The sequence below is a fragment of the Mchenga conophoros genome, linkage group LG19 (assembly GCF_057382185.1).
Source record: "Mchenga conophoros isolate Kocher_MC1m ecotype Shallow Benthic linkage group LG19, M_conophoros_male_GT1.1, whole genome shotgun sequence".
Taxonomy (NCBI): domain Eukaryota; kingdom Metazoa; phylum Chordata; class Actinopteri; order Cichliformes; family Cichlidae; genus Mchenga; species Mchenga conophoros.
In genome coordinates this window covers 29,752,123-29,767,990 of record NC_140544.1, presented here as the reverse complement: position 1 = coordinate 29,767,990, position 15,868 = coordinate 29,752,123, and the positions used below count along the sequence as shown (strand labels likewise).

The following is a 15,868-nucleotide window of genomic DNA, read 5'->3' as shown; positions in this document are numbered from 1 at the left end:
TTTAATTCATGTTTTTACATGTTTCTAATGGCCCGTAAGAACACAGGGCATCTGACATTGGCTTTTCTTAGATTGTCGAGTTAAAGTTCCCAGTTATTTCTACAGCCACAGTGCCACCTAAATAAACAGTCCTTACCATGCATCTGCATTCACACAAACCATCTCAGTGGTCTGCCTGCACATCCACATCAAATACTCTTACACACTGGCCTCGCTGTATCTTGTGCTTTGACAGCTGACTGCCAGGAATTCGAGACATCGAGACATTTTTACTTACCAACCACATGGGAGCGTTTGAATATTTTTACAAGCATAATCAATGGAGATCAGTGCACGCCCTTATGGTTTTGTTGGCTGTTGTGCCGTGCTTTGGAGTCAGTGTAGTAAATTCACATTAGAAAATATTAAAATTCATTAAGTGGTATCACTAAGCATGGTTTAAAACATAACACTTAGATAGGAGTTAACATAGTCTATGCATCTAGCGTGCATATTTATGCTGCACGAACTGCATGCAGCCAGCTGAATATTACTACAGTGAGCTGTAGTAATATTCAGCTGGCTGTCTTCAGATTTAAATATATTTGCATAATTGCAGTAAAGATATACCATGGCGACGAGGCTCGTGACCTCTAAAATACTACATGGTGCTTTTTTCTTAGCAGCGTTGCCTCCACATTAGCCATGGAATCTTGATAAGTTTTCAAGATTTCCGTCTGATTAATTTGCTTTCTAACCTCTATCTAACTCAGACCCACGAACTGCCAAACAAGTCCAGGCCCTTTTGGACTCCTTATATGGTCAAGTTCCTGGGCCAGTGTGAAAGAAGGGGAGTCTTGTGTGATGTTTGATGGATGCATTGATTTAACGCAATTAATGAACAGGTACATTTTCTAAATACATCTTTATTTATTTTCCCACTACTAACTTATTAACATTTCTTTAAATGCTAGATTGAGCACTTGTATAAATTAATGTAACAGTTAATTAGTGTTTAATTGTTATTTCCTTAAGTGGGAGGAGCGACTACCTATATAGGCGCAAGAGCCCAGCGCAAAATTGTTTCTCAGCGGTTTGATTTAGTTTTGGATCATCATCTTTAAGGTGGGGCTATTTTTCATTTTGTTTTCTATTAAATGTTTTTATCTTCAGTTTGACTGATCAGTCTGCACTATAAATATGGCGCAAAAATCCACTGCTGTGAAGAAAAAATGGGGAATAATAAGAGACCAGCCTGTGGAGCTGTCGGCAAGCCTGTTGTTTGTGCCTCTGCCGCTCAGCCATCCCTCACAAATACAGAGAAGGAGAAAAATCCAAAATGTTGTCACATAATATGTAATAAATAATAATCAGACAGTCGCTTCTTTGAAAGCTCAAATATCACAGGATCAAGCTTCAAGGGCTACATCCTGTCAGGTTGTCATGGGAACCATGTATCCCTCCTCACTCTGCCACTGTAGTCCATTTAGGAGAAAGCTGCGCACCTCTGATTCCCCGATGCAAAGCTCAAAGCAAAACAAATTGCTTTCAACCTGTTAGATAATGTCTGAGCGGGAACCTGCATCGGTGAAACGCGATGGAGCAGGCGGCTGTGACATCTATTTAAACAAACTGCAGCCTCAGATATGTGTGGAGGCTGAGAAAGAAAGAAACACATCCCATTTAAATTAATGAGAGGCTGCACGCTTGGCCGCTGAATGTTATGATCGCGCTGTTTAAGGAGTGGCTCTGCTCAGCAGATGAACAATATAATTTCACCGAAGTGGTGTGTGCAGGTCTCTTATTACTCTAGCCGCTGTGCAGTATTAAAATTCCCACACATTTCATTTTTCAAATGCATGTGCTGCAAAATGTAGGCAGTTGGGGACACATCCGAAAATAGATAATGTGGGCCTTAAATGGATTTTACCTGCTTTACCCAGCAATTGCACTGCACAGCATTTTTGCTGTTGCTGTTTTCTTGCTTATTTTCACTTGATTACAACTTAAAAATCCAGTGGCTAATTTTTTTTGGGTTAAATGCAGTGCATGTTATGCGTGCAAGCAGCATCTCTGCATGTCTCAGTCCTCGGTTCACCTGCAGGAGGAGCTGTGTCTCGCTGCAGCTTATCTGGAGCAGCAGAGAGATATCCCTCTTTTTCTCCTTCAGCGGCATGAATAATATCCCCTGAGCTGGAGAGAGAGCATATCAAGAGGCAAACAGGAAGGGGAGAGAGAGAGATAGAAGCCTGTGTGACAGATAAGATTGTGGCACAACTTGTCTTCCTGACTGCACCGTGAGCTGGGGAAAGAGAGGAACAAGTGCACCAGAGTGTCAGGCAAGGCTTCTGCCTGCACACATAAACACTCACAGACACACACACACACAGAAAAAGACAGACCCCACAGCACAGAAGCACCAGAAGGAGTTCAGAGAGAAGACTGACCTCAAAAAGGTACAGTATGACTGTGTGTCTCGAGCTGTGCTGAGCTGAGCGTCTCTCCTGCACCAGTGTCCCCACCCTTACACTATGTTAGCAAATTGCTCACCTGATGCTCAACTTTGTTTTGCAGGTGGATTGGCAGAAGTTTTGTCTGTGCGTTCCCTCGGATGCTATGGCCGTCCTCCAACTGATCGTTTAGAGGAGTTGAAGAACTTGTCTTGTTATTGCAGCCTGAGGTAGCATGGAGGAGCTGTCGACGAAAGACAAGGAGCTGATACGAGACAGCTGGGAGAGCCTGGGCAAGAACAAAGTTCCTCATGGTGTCGTCATGTTCTCCAGGTAATTTTCTATCATGATCAGCACGACATAAAAGGAGGCTGTTGTTTAATTCTTTGCGCTGGAAGAAAAGATCAAATATAAAAGCACTCAAAGCATAAGTGATAGGATTGTGTATTGTTGTTACCTAATAGCAGCAGTGTAAATAAATGTAGCACAGGTGTATATCCTTTCCTGCACACTTTCCACATGAACCACGGACCGGAGGCTTGACTTGTTGCTTGGCGACAGACTGCAATAATCCTGCAATTTACTCTGAGACAGCTGCTGCTAAATCAGACAGGGGATATGTGTAGATGTTTGCTTTGTAGACTGATTTTTATCCCTCTGTGAATATTTGAGGCTACACCATGTGTGCACACCTATAGAACAGCGTTGTATTTGTCTGTGTTAGACTGTTTGAGCTGGACCCTGCGCTCCTCAATCTTTTCCACTACGGTACAAACTGCGATTCCACACAGGACCGCCTCGCCAGCCCCGAGTTTCTGGAACATGTCACCAAGGTGAGCTCTGTTCACCGCATTAACCACCACAAGTACACAGACACGTTAAAGTTTCGTTTGTGGACAGTTGCGATGGCTCTCTGTTTCTCTTGTGGCCGTGGCCTCAGGTGATGCTTGTGATCGACGCGGCCGTCAGCCACCTGGATGACCTTCACTCCTTGGAGGACTTTCTGCTCAACCTCGGGAAGAAGCATCAGGCAGTGGGAGTCAGAACGCAGTCATTTGCCGTAGGACCAACATCTTATCGCACAACTCTGCCAAAGCAATTTCACGAGCGAATGAGCCGTGAACACTTTCTTCTTCTCTTTTTTTTTTCCTGTGTGTTTTGCAGGCGGTGGGTGAGTCCCTTCTCTACATGCTGCAGTGCAGTCTGGGCCCGGCCTACACGGCACCGCTGCGTCAAGCCTGGCTCAACATGTACAGCATTGTGGTAGCAATGATGAGCCGAGGGTATGCCGAAAATGGCGAAGACAAGGCCGACTGAGGCGCCAGTAGTTGTCAAATCATCAAGTTGGTTGCCATGGAATAAGGTTGTGTAACTTGCAGCATTGTGGCTTCAGCTGCTGTACATTTGCTCTGTGAGTGGGGTCGCATAGCGTAGCGAACGTGTGATATAGTTACACATTTTTCAGTCGGACCAGCGAGTCACAGAGCGTGTTTTCTTTGCTGTGGATGTTTAGCTACCAGGCAGTGCTGTTTGTACAGTTTCAGAGTGTAAGCGGACTGTAATCTGAATGCCTCACACTGAGAAGAAACACTCGGGAAACTGTGGAAGGGTTTTATTTTGTATATAATGGCTTTGATATATTTACTCAAATGATAACAGTGACTGTAGTGGTGTTTGTGGTGTATCTTAAAAGAGTTGCACACTTGTGAAACACTAGCTGTTATTATGATTAGACATCACACACTGCTCAAACTGTGATGGTTACTGTGGCCAGCAAGGGCAGCTCTTTATCTAACTGGAACACAGTGATACTTAACAGAACGTGTGGGACAATGCAATGTGATTTTTCAGAAGAATATCAAAACTGTGTGTTTTTTTTAAAATCGATATTACATTTCATGTCTTTTGAGTGACTTTGTCGTTTAACTTTTAAGCTGCTAGGATGAAGAAAAAACAGTTTTTTAACATTTTATTCAATAGATTCTTGACAAGAACTGTTTTACTCTCTCTGATAGCTTTCTTTAGTTATCCACGACTGTTAAGGCGTCCAAGTGCACCTTCCCCGACGTGGCGTGCGATGCGCTCCTCAGTCGAGGGTGTGAGTATTTCAGTAAGCTTCTGATGACTGTTAAACTAAACTTTAACTAAAAGACTGTTATATGACTTTAAGAGACTGAAAGTAAAATGGCATCTTGGAGGACTTGTAACATCTTTGTTCCTTGGCTATCAGTTTCCAGTTAATCTTAGTGTAAAGTAGTAATGGTGTATCGTAGTTGCTTAACTTATCAATGCTTATTAACTGCGATGATGTGGGTACTATTACCTCAGCTTTACAGGTGACAGGGATCAGTGGCCTGTTTTTCTCCAACTTAAGAGGTTCTGTGAGGAAGTGAAGCTGGAAATAAATATTTGTTTTGACTTCAGAAACCAAACCAACTTAAGTGATGACAATTTTACATTTAAATTATTGACACAAAACAGATGATACAGAGAAACTGTGCTTGACTGTATGTATGTGTGTAGTATTTATGCTGCCATAACGCTGTATGTATCATCAGTTATTTACATCTATAGCCAAGTAACTTAGCAACAGTGTGCCAAGTATAAGATAATAACACCACACAACTGTAAATCCAAGCTGCTGATATGTGTTTTTCCTCGCTTCAGTTTATATTTACAAAGTTTATTTTTATATTCTGAATTGTATGTGCAGTGAAAGAGCATTGATTTTTTTCTTGTCATCTACAATATGACCTTCAGATACATTGTACTGTGTAGATTTCGGATAATGAACCCAATACAAGAAAACAATGTGGCAAATCTGTTACTTTTAATCAGGTTTCAGTTCAAAGAATAGCAGATATATAACCGCTATATTAAAAAAGATGTGTAGTTATTATAGAAGAGTATAAGAACAGGGCTTTTTTATTAATATTATGTGTTTAGTCTGTACTTTCCAGGCTGCAGGTATAATGTTTGTACCCTGGTTGTGTAGGTGCTGTGTCTATTGTCTTTCTTTTCTTAGTCTCAGTACGCAGCCCTATGCAGGTTGTTGTTCTCCGTGTTTTTAATTACCCGACAGTAAGTATTTTCAGCTGGCACAGCTGGCGTCTTTTTAACATCCAGATGTGTATATATTGGCTGTCTCGCTGTCTACCTCATCATTATCAGCTGCTACGCAACAGCGATGACTTCACCTAGTTATCCTTCAACCAAAAATTATTATTACAGTTAATACAAGCGCACACTCTTTGTAAACTGGATTCCATCTTAAACTTTAAATATGTCATGTGCTTACTTGAGGCTAAATAAAGTGATCTGTGGGTATTTTACTGCTTATTGAAGTCAGTGTGTTTTCCTCCTTGTCTTAAATGTGTTGTCACGGACTGATTACGATCGCAACACAGCGGTCAGGTTTTGAAATCAGTCACACAATGCCTGATTTGCTTCCCACTGACAGCCCATCTCTCAGTGTTACATAAGATCCAAGCGTCGAATGGCTCATCGCCCCCCTGGCTTCCGAGACGAGGGCGACTTCAGCCCACTTACTCATGCAACTGCACAATGTCACCTCAAGTATGTTTTCAGAAATTCACAGTACCCATTGTGTTCTTCACAATTTGGATCACTTTATCTTTATTTTCCTTTATGCTTTCCTTCAAAAACGAGCAGAACTGTGCAGATTTTGGATGCGTTTCTACTTGAATATCATCTAAAGCCAGAGTGATCAGATGAGTGGGGGCAGGCAGGAAGGTTATGATGAGTTACACACATATCAGCTCATTTCTCTTTTTTCTGTTGTGTCACTGTGAAAGTCGCTGTCTGCTCGGCTGATGGTGGAGCATCTGACTTGGAACTTACCCGTCTGTCTGCACTGCCAACAATATCCTTACCCTCTCTGCAAGAGTCTGCTGGATTTGTGTTGGCCTCTTGCTCTTGCAATATAAAAACCAAAACTGAACTTCATGCTCTCTCTCATCCCCTGGTAATGGATTGCAACAAATTTCAATAAACTCACATTGACTATATGTTTATTTCCTTCATGTTTTTTTTTGTTCCTCTACTGCTACAGACTGACCTTGTAGCTTTTTGCTCTGAAGGCTGTCATCTGGGGAAAAAAAAGTCTGCGAGAAAAGACAACATACATATTTTTAGAAAGTCTGCAATGTGTTTTGGAACAAAAAAAGAGGGGGGGGGGTATTCATTGTTGTCATGGCAACTGTAAGGTGATGGTTGTATATATGTGCGTTTTTGATGAAGGAGAAAAACGTTGCATTGCTCAATCACTCACTCATCGTAAATCCTACAGTGGAGAGGTGTTGACAGTGACTGTGCATGTGAGCTCGGGCTAATAAGATTTGCTCCGATGGCTCTCTGGGAGACTGCAGCACAAGTCTGCCAAGCAGCCATCACAAGCATGAGAATGAGCTATCTGTCAGCAGCTGCTGAACAGCTACTCCTACTAAGAAGTAGTCTTTGAATTCCCTTTTCTGCCTGTCTATGGATCAGGCTCATTCCTGTGAAAGATGTAGCGAGAGATAATCTAAACAGTCAAACCTATAGTGTGACTAGAAAACAGATGGGTACTGTAGTTTCTCAAACAGGATAGTGGATTTATTTGGGATCGTGTGTAGCTGGTGAACAGTACAACTTGGGTGTACTACATCCTATTTACACACGATTGATCAACATCAGCAATTGAATTTCTGATGTCTTCTACAATTGGTAGTCCAGAAATATGACAAAGGGTATATTCTGAAATGGCAACCTCCATGGGTGATCAAACCAACTGTCACTAATGGTCTTTTGAGTTGCCTCCAAATTCAGTCCCCGCAGACCCATATATTTAATGTTATAGACTGTATATAAAAGATGGACTTGGCCATCAACCATTTAGCACTTTGGCTGGTGCCATGTTGGCTCTTTCTATCCAGAAATGGCCACATTGGGAAAAAGGGTGGAGTGCTGAGTCAGCAACTGTTGCTGGGAAGTTTGGTTAGCACAATCATCTCTACGGTTTACAGAAAATGGTCTGACAAAGGAAAAAATATCCAGTGAGCGGCCATTCCCTGAGCCTTGTTGATGTCAGAGGTCAGAGGAGAATGGTCTTACTACTTTTAGATGATAAGAACCGCTGAACCACTTGTCACAACCAAGATGAATGCACATTTGCAAACCTTGAAGCAGATGGGAAACAGCAGCAGAAGATCACAGTGGGTGCTACTCCTGTTAGCTAGGAACAGCGAACTAAGGCTACAATTCACACCAGCTCACCAAAATTGGATAACCAAAGACTGGAAAAGCATTTTCTGGTCTGATGAGTCTTTCTGCTGTAACACTTGGTTGCTTGCCTTGTATCTTCTATATATATCTGTATGTTTTCTTGGCATATTTTGGGCCATGTATGTCAACTGAGCATGATTTCCCTGTTAACGCCTAGTGTATCATATTTAAGACAGACTGTTTTTTGTGAGTTTTTGAGACTTCTGCATTATCAGTGTGATTCCCCCCTTGAAAAAGATAAATAAAGAAATAGACAGGCATAGTAAATATGGCACAAATTAAAAGTCATATGGAAATTCAAATTGAATTAACCATCTGACGAATTTGTCAGATGGTTCAATAAACTCTTCATTTTCAAAACAATTGAATTTTCAGGCCATCATTTAATATTTTGGGCTTTAAAGAGTTAAACCTATCTTTTTCTGACCATGTCCATCTCTTTGTGACCACAGTGTGCCCATCTTCTAATCGCTGCTTTCATGAAGATGAGAACAAGTTCACTGTATTCTGAAGGCCTTGGTAAATACCTGGATCTCAATCCACCTTTGGGGTGTAGTGGAACGGGAGCTTCACATCATCGCTGTGCAGATTTTGTGTGATGTTATTATGTGAAAGGTATATTACCCATTTAGACTATATGAAAGTGTAACCCCATTAGTTTACAAGTGTTTTTGTGAGTTTCTTCTTCTTCTACATCATTAATGTAGAACACACCTTAAGTCCTAAAAATAAATTGATCAATACATTTTTAAATGGAGCAAATAGGATACAAATTTAAACGTATATATGCAAATGAATATTTAATTATTTCTTTAATTTGTCACAAAATCTTTTGAAAATTTGAATTCTCTGGCAAAGAATTTATTATATAGGGCGTGACCTCTTTTTGTGACATCAAGTCACTTGACATTACTGCTGCAAGATACTTCAAATTTGATACCAAGTAAATACAGGGCCAGTATTGCAGATACCAATATTGATATTGTTAACCAAAAGAGGCAGGGGAGGGCAGTGTGTCATGATTTATGAAATAAATCATCATCAATTTGCAAATTCTGAACACATTCTGAACAAATCACTGTGATTTTTACCATACTTAATTTACCATACTTTCAGCTATTCATGTTTTTTAGAAACTGTTTTTTCTTTTGGAGATCTGGAATTTAAATGCACCTGTTTCCAAAGCACTTTGGTTCAGTTTCTGTTGTTTAAATGGGCTATAAATAAAACACAGTTTGCTGTCAACACAAAAACATTTAGACATTTTTCTTAGTGCGTATTTAACACAGTTCAGTGGGATGCATACTGAACTTAAAGGATAGAAAAATGTAATGTAATTATTACATATTATATCAATATTTGGATCGATCCGCCCACCTCTGCTTCACATTTGTTTGGCTTCCTCAGCTTAGATGTCTCGATCTGTGAACTGGGCTCCCTTACTGTGTTGGTGTTGTTGCATTATAATGCCAAATTCAAAATGCGTGCTCCAGTTGTGGTAAAGATTGAATTAAAAAAAATGCTAATTAGCAGTCTTTGAGCACATCTATAAAACCAGGTTTGGCAGCAGCTATTCCCAGGCTCCGACACAATCTGTGTATGCCCTGAAACCCTGAGTGATTAGCATCTTTGATGCCAACAAATGTTATGTAAAAGAAATGTATTGTAGACCTCTTCAGCCATATAAGGCTTTCCCTGTTTCCCTGAAACATTGCCTCAGATAGAAAAACAGTCAGCAGAGGGTTTAATCTGAAAGTCAAGAAAGACGCTGTGATGTAACTGAATATTGAGCTGCTGCTAACAGGTCCTTGGTGGTGGTGGTGGGGGGGGGGGGGGGGGGGGGGATTGTTCTCTGAAAAAGGTTCACCCTTAAACCAACATGGGAAAACAAAAGGTCTCTACGGTGCTATTAAATTTGAAACTTAATACTGGACAAAAACCATGTTTAGAAGAAGATTGTGAGAAGAGCTGGAAAGTACAGCCACTAAATCGACATTGTGGTAATTGTGTTTTGCCAAGGGGAACAATGAACGTTCTTATATAAGTCAGTTGGATACTATAATATACTCTAGGGGACTTAAAATACTAACTTTTTGAGCTGCGTTTGTATGTTGACTCAAAGCCATATGGGAGTGACAATATGGTTGCAGCAGGAGGCAGAGACATTTTCTATTCTAAGCATCTGGACAGGGGAAAGCAGATGGCAGACCACAGACCCAGAGGAATTCACCTTTCTCTGAGAATCATGCCATCAGCAGTTGCCACAGGTGACGACGGAAATGTCATCCGTGGCATTTCCTCTCTCTGTCTTCTTTTGTGACTGTGCAATGAAGGAGTATCGTGCACGGTGGAAGTCTGGTATTTTTCCACTCTGCAAACTGTTTCATACAGAGAAATTCAACCAATCCAGTCAGTGCAAGATGGTTCATACATTTTCATTATTTTGATAGAAAAACATCTTTAAACAGCACAAGAATTTCCACTGTGGTTCGATTATGAAATTTACTCCTATATCCACACTCTGATGTGGTTTCAGGGCAAGTGAGCTCTCTAGTATGTACAGGTAACTGTCCAAAAAGTCATTTGTGTGAAGACCTTCAGTATGGGTAATAAGCCTGGAAATGAGAAGAAACACTGTTATCAGCTGGTAGATTTTAAATGAGTAGCTTAACTTTTTACACAGTTTCCTCCCAAGAATTAGATGGGATACTGGATGTGTCCATTAAAGCTGCCCTTACCTTAGCTTAAGAGAATAAGAGCAGATGATATCCACATTATTTTCTAACATAAATAAAAATATTTCCTAAATATCAAATGAACATTTGAAAGTACTGTGCAAAACATGTTTTTGCACATTTCCTAAAGGAATCGTATTCTTATACCAGCGCACTCACAGCGGCTCTTCTATTTTCCACATGAAGTCTGACTCACTGTGTCTGAAAAAGCTTCCATCACAGACCACAGCAGAGAGTAACAAGAAGTTCATGGCACAAGATGAGTGGATTGAGCTGAATTCATTTTAATCTCAGATCACAGCACTTCACTTATAACAGATGAAAACTCATTAGCCTGACAGAGATCAATCTTGAACACAGCCTGTCCCTAAACCTCAGACTTCTTGGAGATAATAACAGCCCACTTTTACAGCAGAATAAAATCTGAAATAATGTACTTATGATACACATATTTTATAAACGAAGAGCAAAAAGCATCGGGCACGTCTGGAAACCCAATAGACCTCGGTTGGCCAAGCTGACTGCACATGAACAGACATGTCCGGATGCAATAAAACTAGTAAAGCATGGGAACGGACAATCCCTCTTCGCATGGCCATTAGAGCTAAGAATACCCTATTAGCTTTTATTTTGTATTTTTCAAAGGAAAGCACATTTAATGATCTGTGAAACGGGCTTCTGGAAGAGAAAGCCATGGGACATGTTTGCAGTTTGGAGACTGAAATTTTGAGATGCTCTTTGATCTTCTGTTTTTTTAAACTTCATGATCCTCTGCAGTGGCCACTTCATCTGCGCTCTGCTGCTAGCTTTCATCTACTTTATACAGCATAAGCTACTACAATTAGAGTCCCTGTAAAACGAGCAAAATACATGTCACTTTATAACAAAAGGTGCCATTAATGTTATATAAAGCATGACTATAAGTATATCATGATACACTCTCTCAGACAGAACAGAAAACCGATTATAACTTACTCTACTTAACAACAAGGAGCTACCTAACCCATAGCAGTCACTGTTAATCAAAGACAAACATTTAGAGAACCCCGTCATACATACGTATGATCCAAAAATAAGGTAACCGAGGAATAAAAAGGGCTTGATTGAAATCAGTGACAAGGCACAAACAAGTACACAATACAAAATATTGATACAACTACAAGCCACGCGCTCATTCTTAACCTCGCAATTAACCATTTTTATGACATTCACTTGCTTTCCTATTCTACAGCTTTTGATCCCATCACTTGGTCTTCAAGAACAGATGAGGTTTGCGCACTGGTCAGTGATCTGTTCGTCTTTAGGACTTCCTGTCCCACGAGTACGCAGGATGGTGTAAGCTTTGAATGAATGGATGACAGCTGAGCCAGTTAATATGCTGATGAAGATCGTGTGATATATTCAAAAGCTCTAGATAAAGATAAAGGTAGAGGACCTCGTGTGCAGATTGACTGTTAATATCTTAGTAGAATAAGCTCACATTGTATGTTTGTTTTATTCTGAATGAAGGACGCACTGGCTGTTAAAAAATTGAGTTTTGGGTTTGTTACAATTTTTATCTCTTGGTTGTTTCGTCCATGCAGCATATTTCAGGCCATGCTGGATTGTCACACAATAAGGGCGTTTTTTTTTCCCAAGGCACAGCAAAAGACATGAGTAAGAAATTAACATTCAGTCACATGAGAAAATCTTTGACCCGCTGTAAAGAGGATTTAAAAGAAAAACAAAAAGAACAAAAAAACCAACAGATTGACACAAAAAACATGAAGTTTAGCACATATGAAATGCATACCTCATTTAGACGATATATAATTAACATGCAGTGACGTGTTACATAGCATATGTCAACTGAAAACAGCATGATAGTGCTTTATTTTACTGTTTGTCTTTGCAACATAACAAAACCTAATTTCAGCAATGACCTATTTGACCAACATCAAAAAAACTGGAAAATTTTATAAAAGCTTTTGAGTTTAGCAAACTTAGCAAAACCGAAAAACTTCTTCTGGAGATTTCCATGTTGTTCTCCTGCAGTGGCACAAAACAGACTCCATGGCATATTTAGAAAATGATGTAATTTTAGGATGCGCTTCTATTATACTCCATTTCTTCACAACTTAAAGGAACAGCTTCACATTTTACAAAACACTTTCTTGCCTGCACTTTGATGTATATATTAGTACCATAGCAAGTTAGCTTAGCTTAGCAGCAACACACCATAAAGCAAAGTCTCTGCTACTTTTAAACCAGTCTCTGGTTTAAAACCAGAAACTAGCTGTTTCCCCTCCTTTCAGGTCTGTATGCTAAGCCAAAGATATTGTAATTTTGTTATGGGCTAAACGAACAGACTGCTAGCTATGCACAATGCTATACGGTCATGGTGAAAACCTTAAATGATCTACAACACATGGCATATTACACTCAGTCGTTACTGATTAACATAAGCAATGCCAAAATGCAGAAGCAGTGTAAGAAAGTACACCCTTACTGCTTCCTTAGGAATTAAAAGAGAAAGTAGCAGTCAGGTCTTGCTAATCAATGCACTTGATTAACTGATCGTCAGTAAGTCTGACCAACTCGGTAAAAGCAGAGATTTTGACAGTTTGCTGGTCTGGAGCATTCAGATGTGTGCTAATGCAATGCCAAGGAGGAAAGGCATCAGCAATGACTTTCGAGAAAGAACTATTGCTGCCCGTCAATCTGGGAAACGTTAGAAGTTTTTCCAAGCAATTTAAAGTCCATTATTCTACAGTGAGAAGTGAAAAACATTTAAGACAGTTGCCAATCTTCCCAGAAATGGACATCACAGCAAATTCAACCAAAGGTCAGACCATTCAATCAGAGAAACTGAAAAAAAAAAAACGCAAGAGCTACATCTCAGAGTGACCAAGTAGTGTTTGGGAAGTGTTGCCAGGGGAAAGTCTCTTGTTTCTAACAAGAACATGGCAGCACAGCTTAGATTTGCCACATTGCTTCTGAACAAACTGTGAGACCCCTGGATCGATGTCCTTTGAACAGATGAGACTAAAGTGGAGATGTCTGGCCTCAATCCACAGTGAAAACCAACCACCTCAACTAATTGTAATGGAGGGATGAGGATTTGGGTTTGCTTTGCAGCTAAAGGGATCTGGGTATGTTAGAGTCACATATGAGGCCATCTGGTCGACAGCTAAAGCTCGACCAAAAATGATTTGCATAATAGGCCAATGATCCAATACAAAGCAACAAATCTACAACAGAATGGCTGAAAACGAAAGCAATCAGTGTTGGCCCAGTCAAAGACCAGACCTCAACCTGAATGAAATGGTGTGCATAAATGAATACCTCAATAAACTGAAACAACTCTGTAAAGAAGAGTGAGCTATTATTTCTCCAGAATAATATGAGAGACTGATGCCATCGCACAGAAAAGAATGACTGGGCTCCTACAAGCTACTGAATCATGACATGGATTTAGTTTTCCAGAGGACTGCTTCTGCATTTTTGGCTTAGATTTTTTTTAAATAAATAATGACTTGTTGTAATATGTCATGTGTTGTTCATCCTCGGTTGTATTTATCCAATTTTGTTACCTTATAAAGACACAACTTTTTTATTATGTCCTGATAAATAAAACCTCAGAACTGAAAGACATTTAGTTTGTTTTTGCCATGACTCTGTACTTAACCAGTGTATACAAATGTCTCCCTGGGGCCAAGAGATCTAAATTTCAGAAGGTAAACTACAGGTTTTGTAAAGAAAACCAAGTGCCTGCCTATTTTCTGTGTAGACTAATCCAGACGCTACTCTACAGTGCAGCTACTGCACATGCATTCTTTAGGTGGACTTGAAAAAAAGTATTATAGAAATAACTACTTACCAGGGTGCCCGTGTGTCTACAAGTGAAGACAAGATTCTTGGCATCAACACCCCACAAAGTTACTGGTTCTGCCTGTAGGCTAGCCCTTTCTCCATGTTTCGAGTCCCCAAGTTTCAGTAACGTTACACAAAGACGTAACAATGCTAACAGTAAAGTGAGTTTGACGTTTAAAAGTACTTTCCAAACTATACCCTATATAATGCCCTCAGAGTATCTCGCTACGCCTACCAGAAAATTAGTGCACAATCAGTGGTCATTAGTTCCAACCTGTGCTAAGCTAAGCTAACAGGCTGCTTTATTTTCTTACCAAACTGTGAGCAAGAAAATAGATAGCAGATTTCCAAAAAGCTCAAGCTATTCCACTTTGACCATATGTACAGTCGAAACATAATTAGGTAAGGTTTTGATTAAGATGAGACATCTCTGCAAATCATTGTACATCCTCGATTCCTCCCGCCCCCAACCCAAAGCACAATATCAATGACACCAAAAATACTGTAGCAAAAATATCAACCTTATATTGATAATAGTTACAAGCTTCAGGTTGAGTCAAGCTGTTTGCGCCTCCGTTTAGAGCGTACATATATTACGGTACATCTCTGAGTTACATTTGGCCCTCCGTCCGTCTGTCTGCTGTCTCACTGCAGATGGCTTCACAACTAGCTGCCCTCACCCTCAGCCTTGCCGAGCTCTGCTACAGAGGAACCAGATATCACCTATGCCCAAACCCCTCTGTCAGTCTGTCAGGGCAAGCCTGTTCACACCACCCACTCTGATGGGAACTTTCGCCTCCACTCATTTCCAAGCGACACAGCATGGATAGAGTATCTCTGACTGAAACCATAATGCATTTCTATTACAGTCTGCATCACTTGTAACCTTTTTAATTTGCAAATTAAGCCATAGAAGAAGACAGAGTCCGTATCAGCATCTGATCATTTAGCTAAAAGAATCTGTACATTTAGCTTGGTGTTATGTTCTGTTGAGCTGTGTCTGATGGGTTCGGCAGATTGTTTAGGCAAATGGCTTTCTTCTGCAACTGTGATGTTTAAGAGCATTTAGCTCCTGTATTCTCAGGCTCCGTTACTCTTCAGGCTCTTCAGCCTTACTAGCAAGCACAGTCTAGTCTCAGAGTCCGAGGCAGCAGCGTAGTTGGAGTCTGAGGTCAGTGGTGAAAACGCAGCATTGCGGCATTTAGTAATCTGTGTTCTTCAGCTGAAGGACACGTAGAAGTCAGTTTTGGGTGGAGATTTGGTGTTACTGGTAGCCCATGGAGCTGTCCATGAGCGTGGTGGAGCAATAGAGGTCTGGTGGGTCTTGGAGCTCAGTCTCATGGGTCTGGGTGTGTTCCCCCTCTCCTTCTTCTTCCTCCGCTGGCCCACGGTTTGAACTCTGAGAGCTGGCCATGGCGCCATAGCTGTGGTGGGCTGGGGAGGGCATCGGAGTCAAAGCCAGCTCTGGCTCCAGCAACACAGATGCCACAAAAAGCTGAGGGAAGCAGATCAATGCACATTTTGGAATTGTGTCATCCAGTAAATCACTTTATTCACAGGCAGTGTGTG

At 40.6% G+C, this 15,868-nt stretch overlaps 2 protein-coding genes across 5 annotated transcripts in view; one reads left to right on the top strand and one right to left on the bottom strand.

Annotated features, from left to right (window-relative positions):
- Window positions 1-2,110: 2,110 nt before the first annotated feature.
- Window positions 2,111-5,766, top strand: ngb (neuroglobin). Of its 2 annotated transcripts, none has more exons than XM_085257775.1 (5): window positions 2,111-2,435; window positions 2,654-2,762; window positions 3,154-3,262; window positions 3,370-3,489; window positions 3,594-5,766. In XM_085257775.1, exons 2-5 carry the CDS (start codon window positions 2,665-2,667, stop codon window positions 3,744-3,746), a joined length of 480 nt encoding a protein of 159 aa, XP_085113901.1. In that variant the 5' UTR covers window positions 2,111-2,435; window positions 2,654-2,664; the 3' UTR covers window positions 3,747-5,766. The 2 variants fall into 2 exon arrangements, with proteins under 2 accessions (XP_085113901.1, XP_085113900.1); XM_085257774.1 differs by having other exon boundaries at window positions 2,113-2,435; window positions 2,554-2,762.
- A 4,945-nt stretch (window positions 5,767-10,711) lies between these two features.
- Window positions 10,712-15,868, bottom strand: part of tmem63c (transmembrane protein 63C) — a 42,392-nt gene continuing 37,235 nt past the window's right edge. For all 3 annotated transcript variants that reach the window (XM_085258259.1, XM_085258260.1, XM_085258258.1), the window contains exon 23: window positions 10,712-15,794. In XM_085258259.1, coding sequence (XP_085114385.1) covers window positions 15,564-15,794 — 231 coding nt within the window. In that variant the 3' untranslated portion in view covers window positions 10,712-15,563. The remainder of the gene's footprint in view (window positions 15,795-15,868) is intronic.

Excerpts from the sequence above, each read along its gene's own strand:
- ngb (XM_085257775.1), top strand. The coding sequence starts at position 2,665 with ATGGAGGAGCTGTCGACGAAAGACAAGGAGCTGATACGAGACAGCTGG. Across the intron at positions 2,763-3,153 it reads GGTGTCGTCATGTTCTCCAG|ACTGTTTGAGCTGGACCCTG; the intron begins GTAATTTTCTAT and ends TGTCTGTGTTAG. Across the intron at positions 3,263-3,369 it reads TTCTGGAACATGTCACCAAG|GTGATGCTTGTGATCGACGC; the intron begins GTGAGCTCTGTT and ends CCGTGGCCTCAG.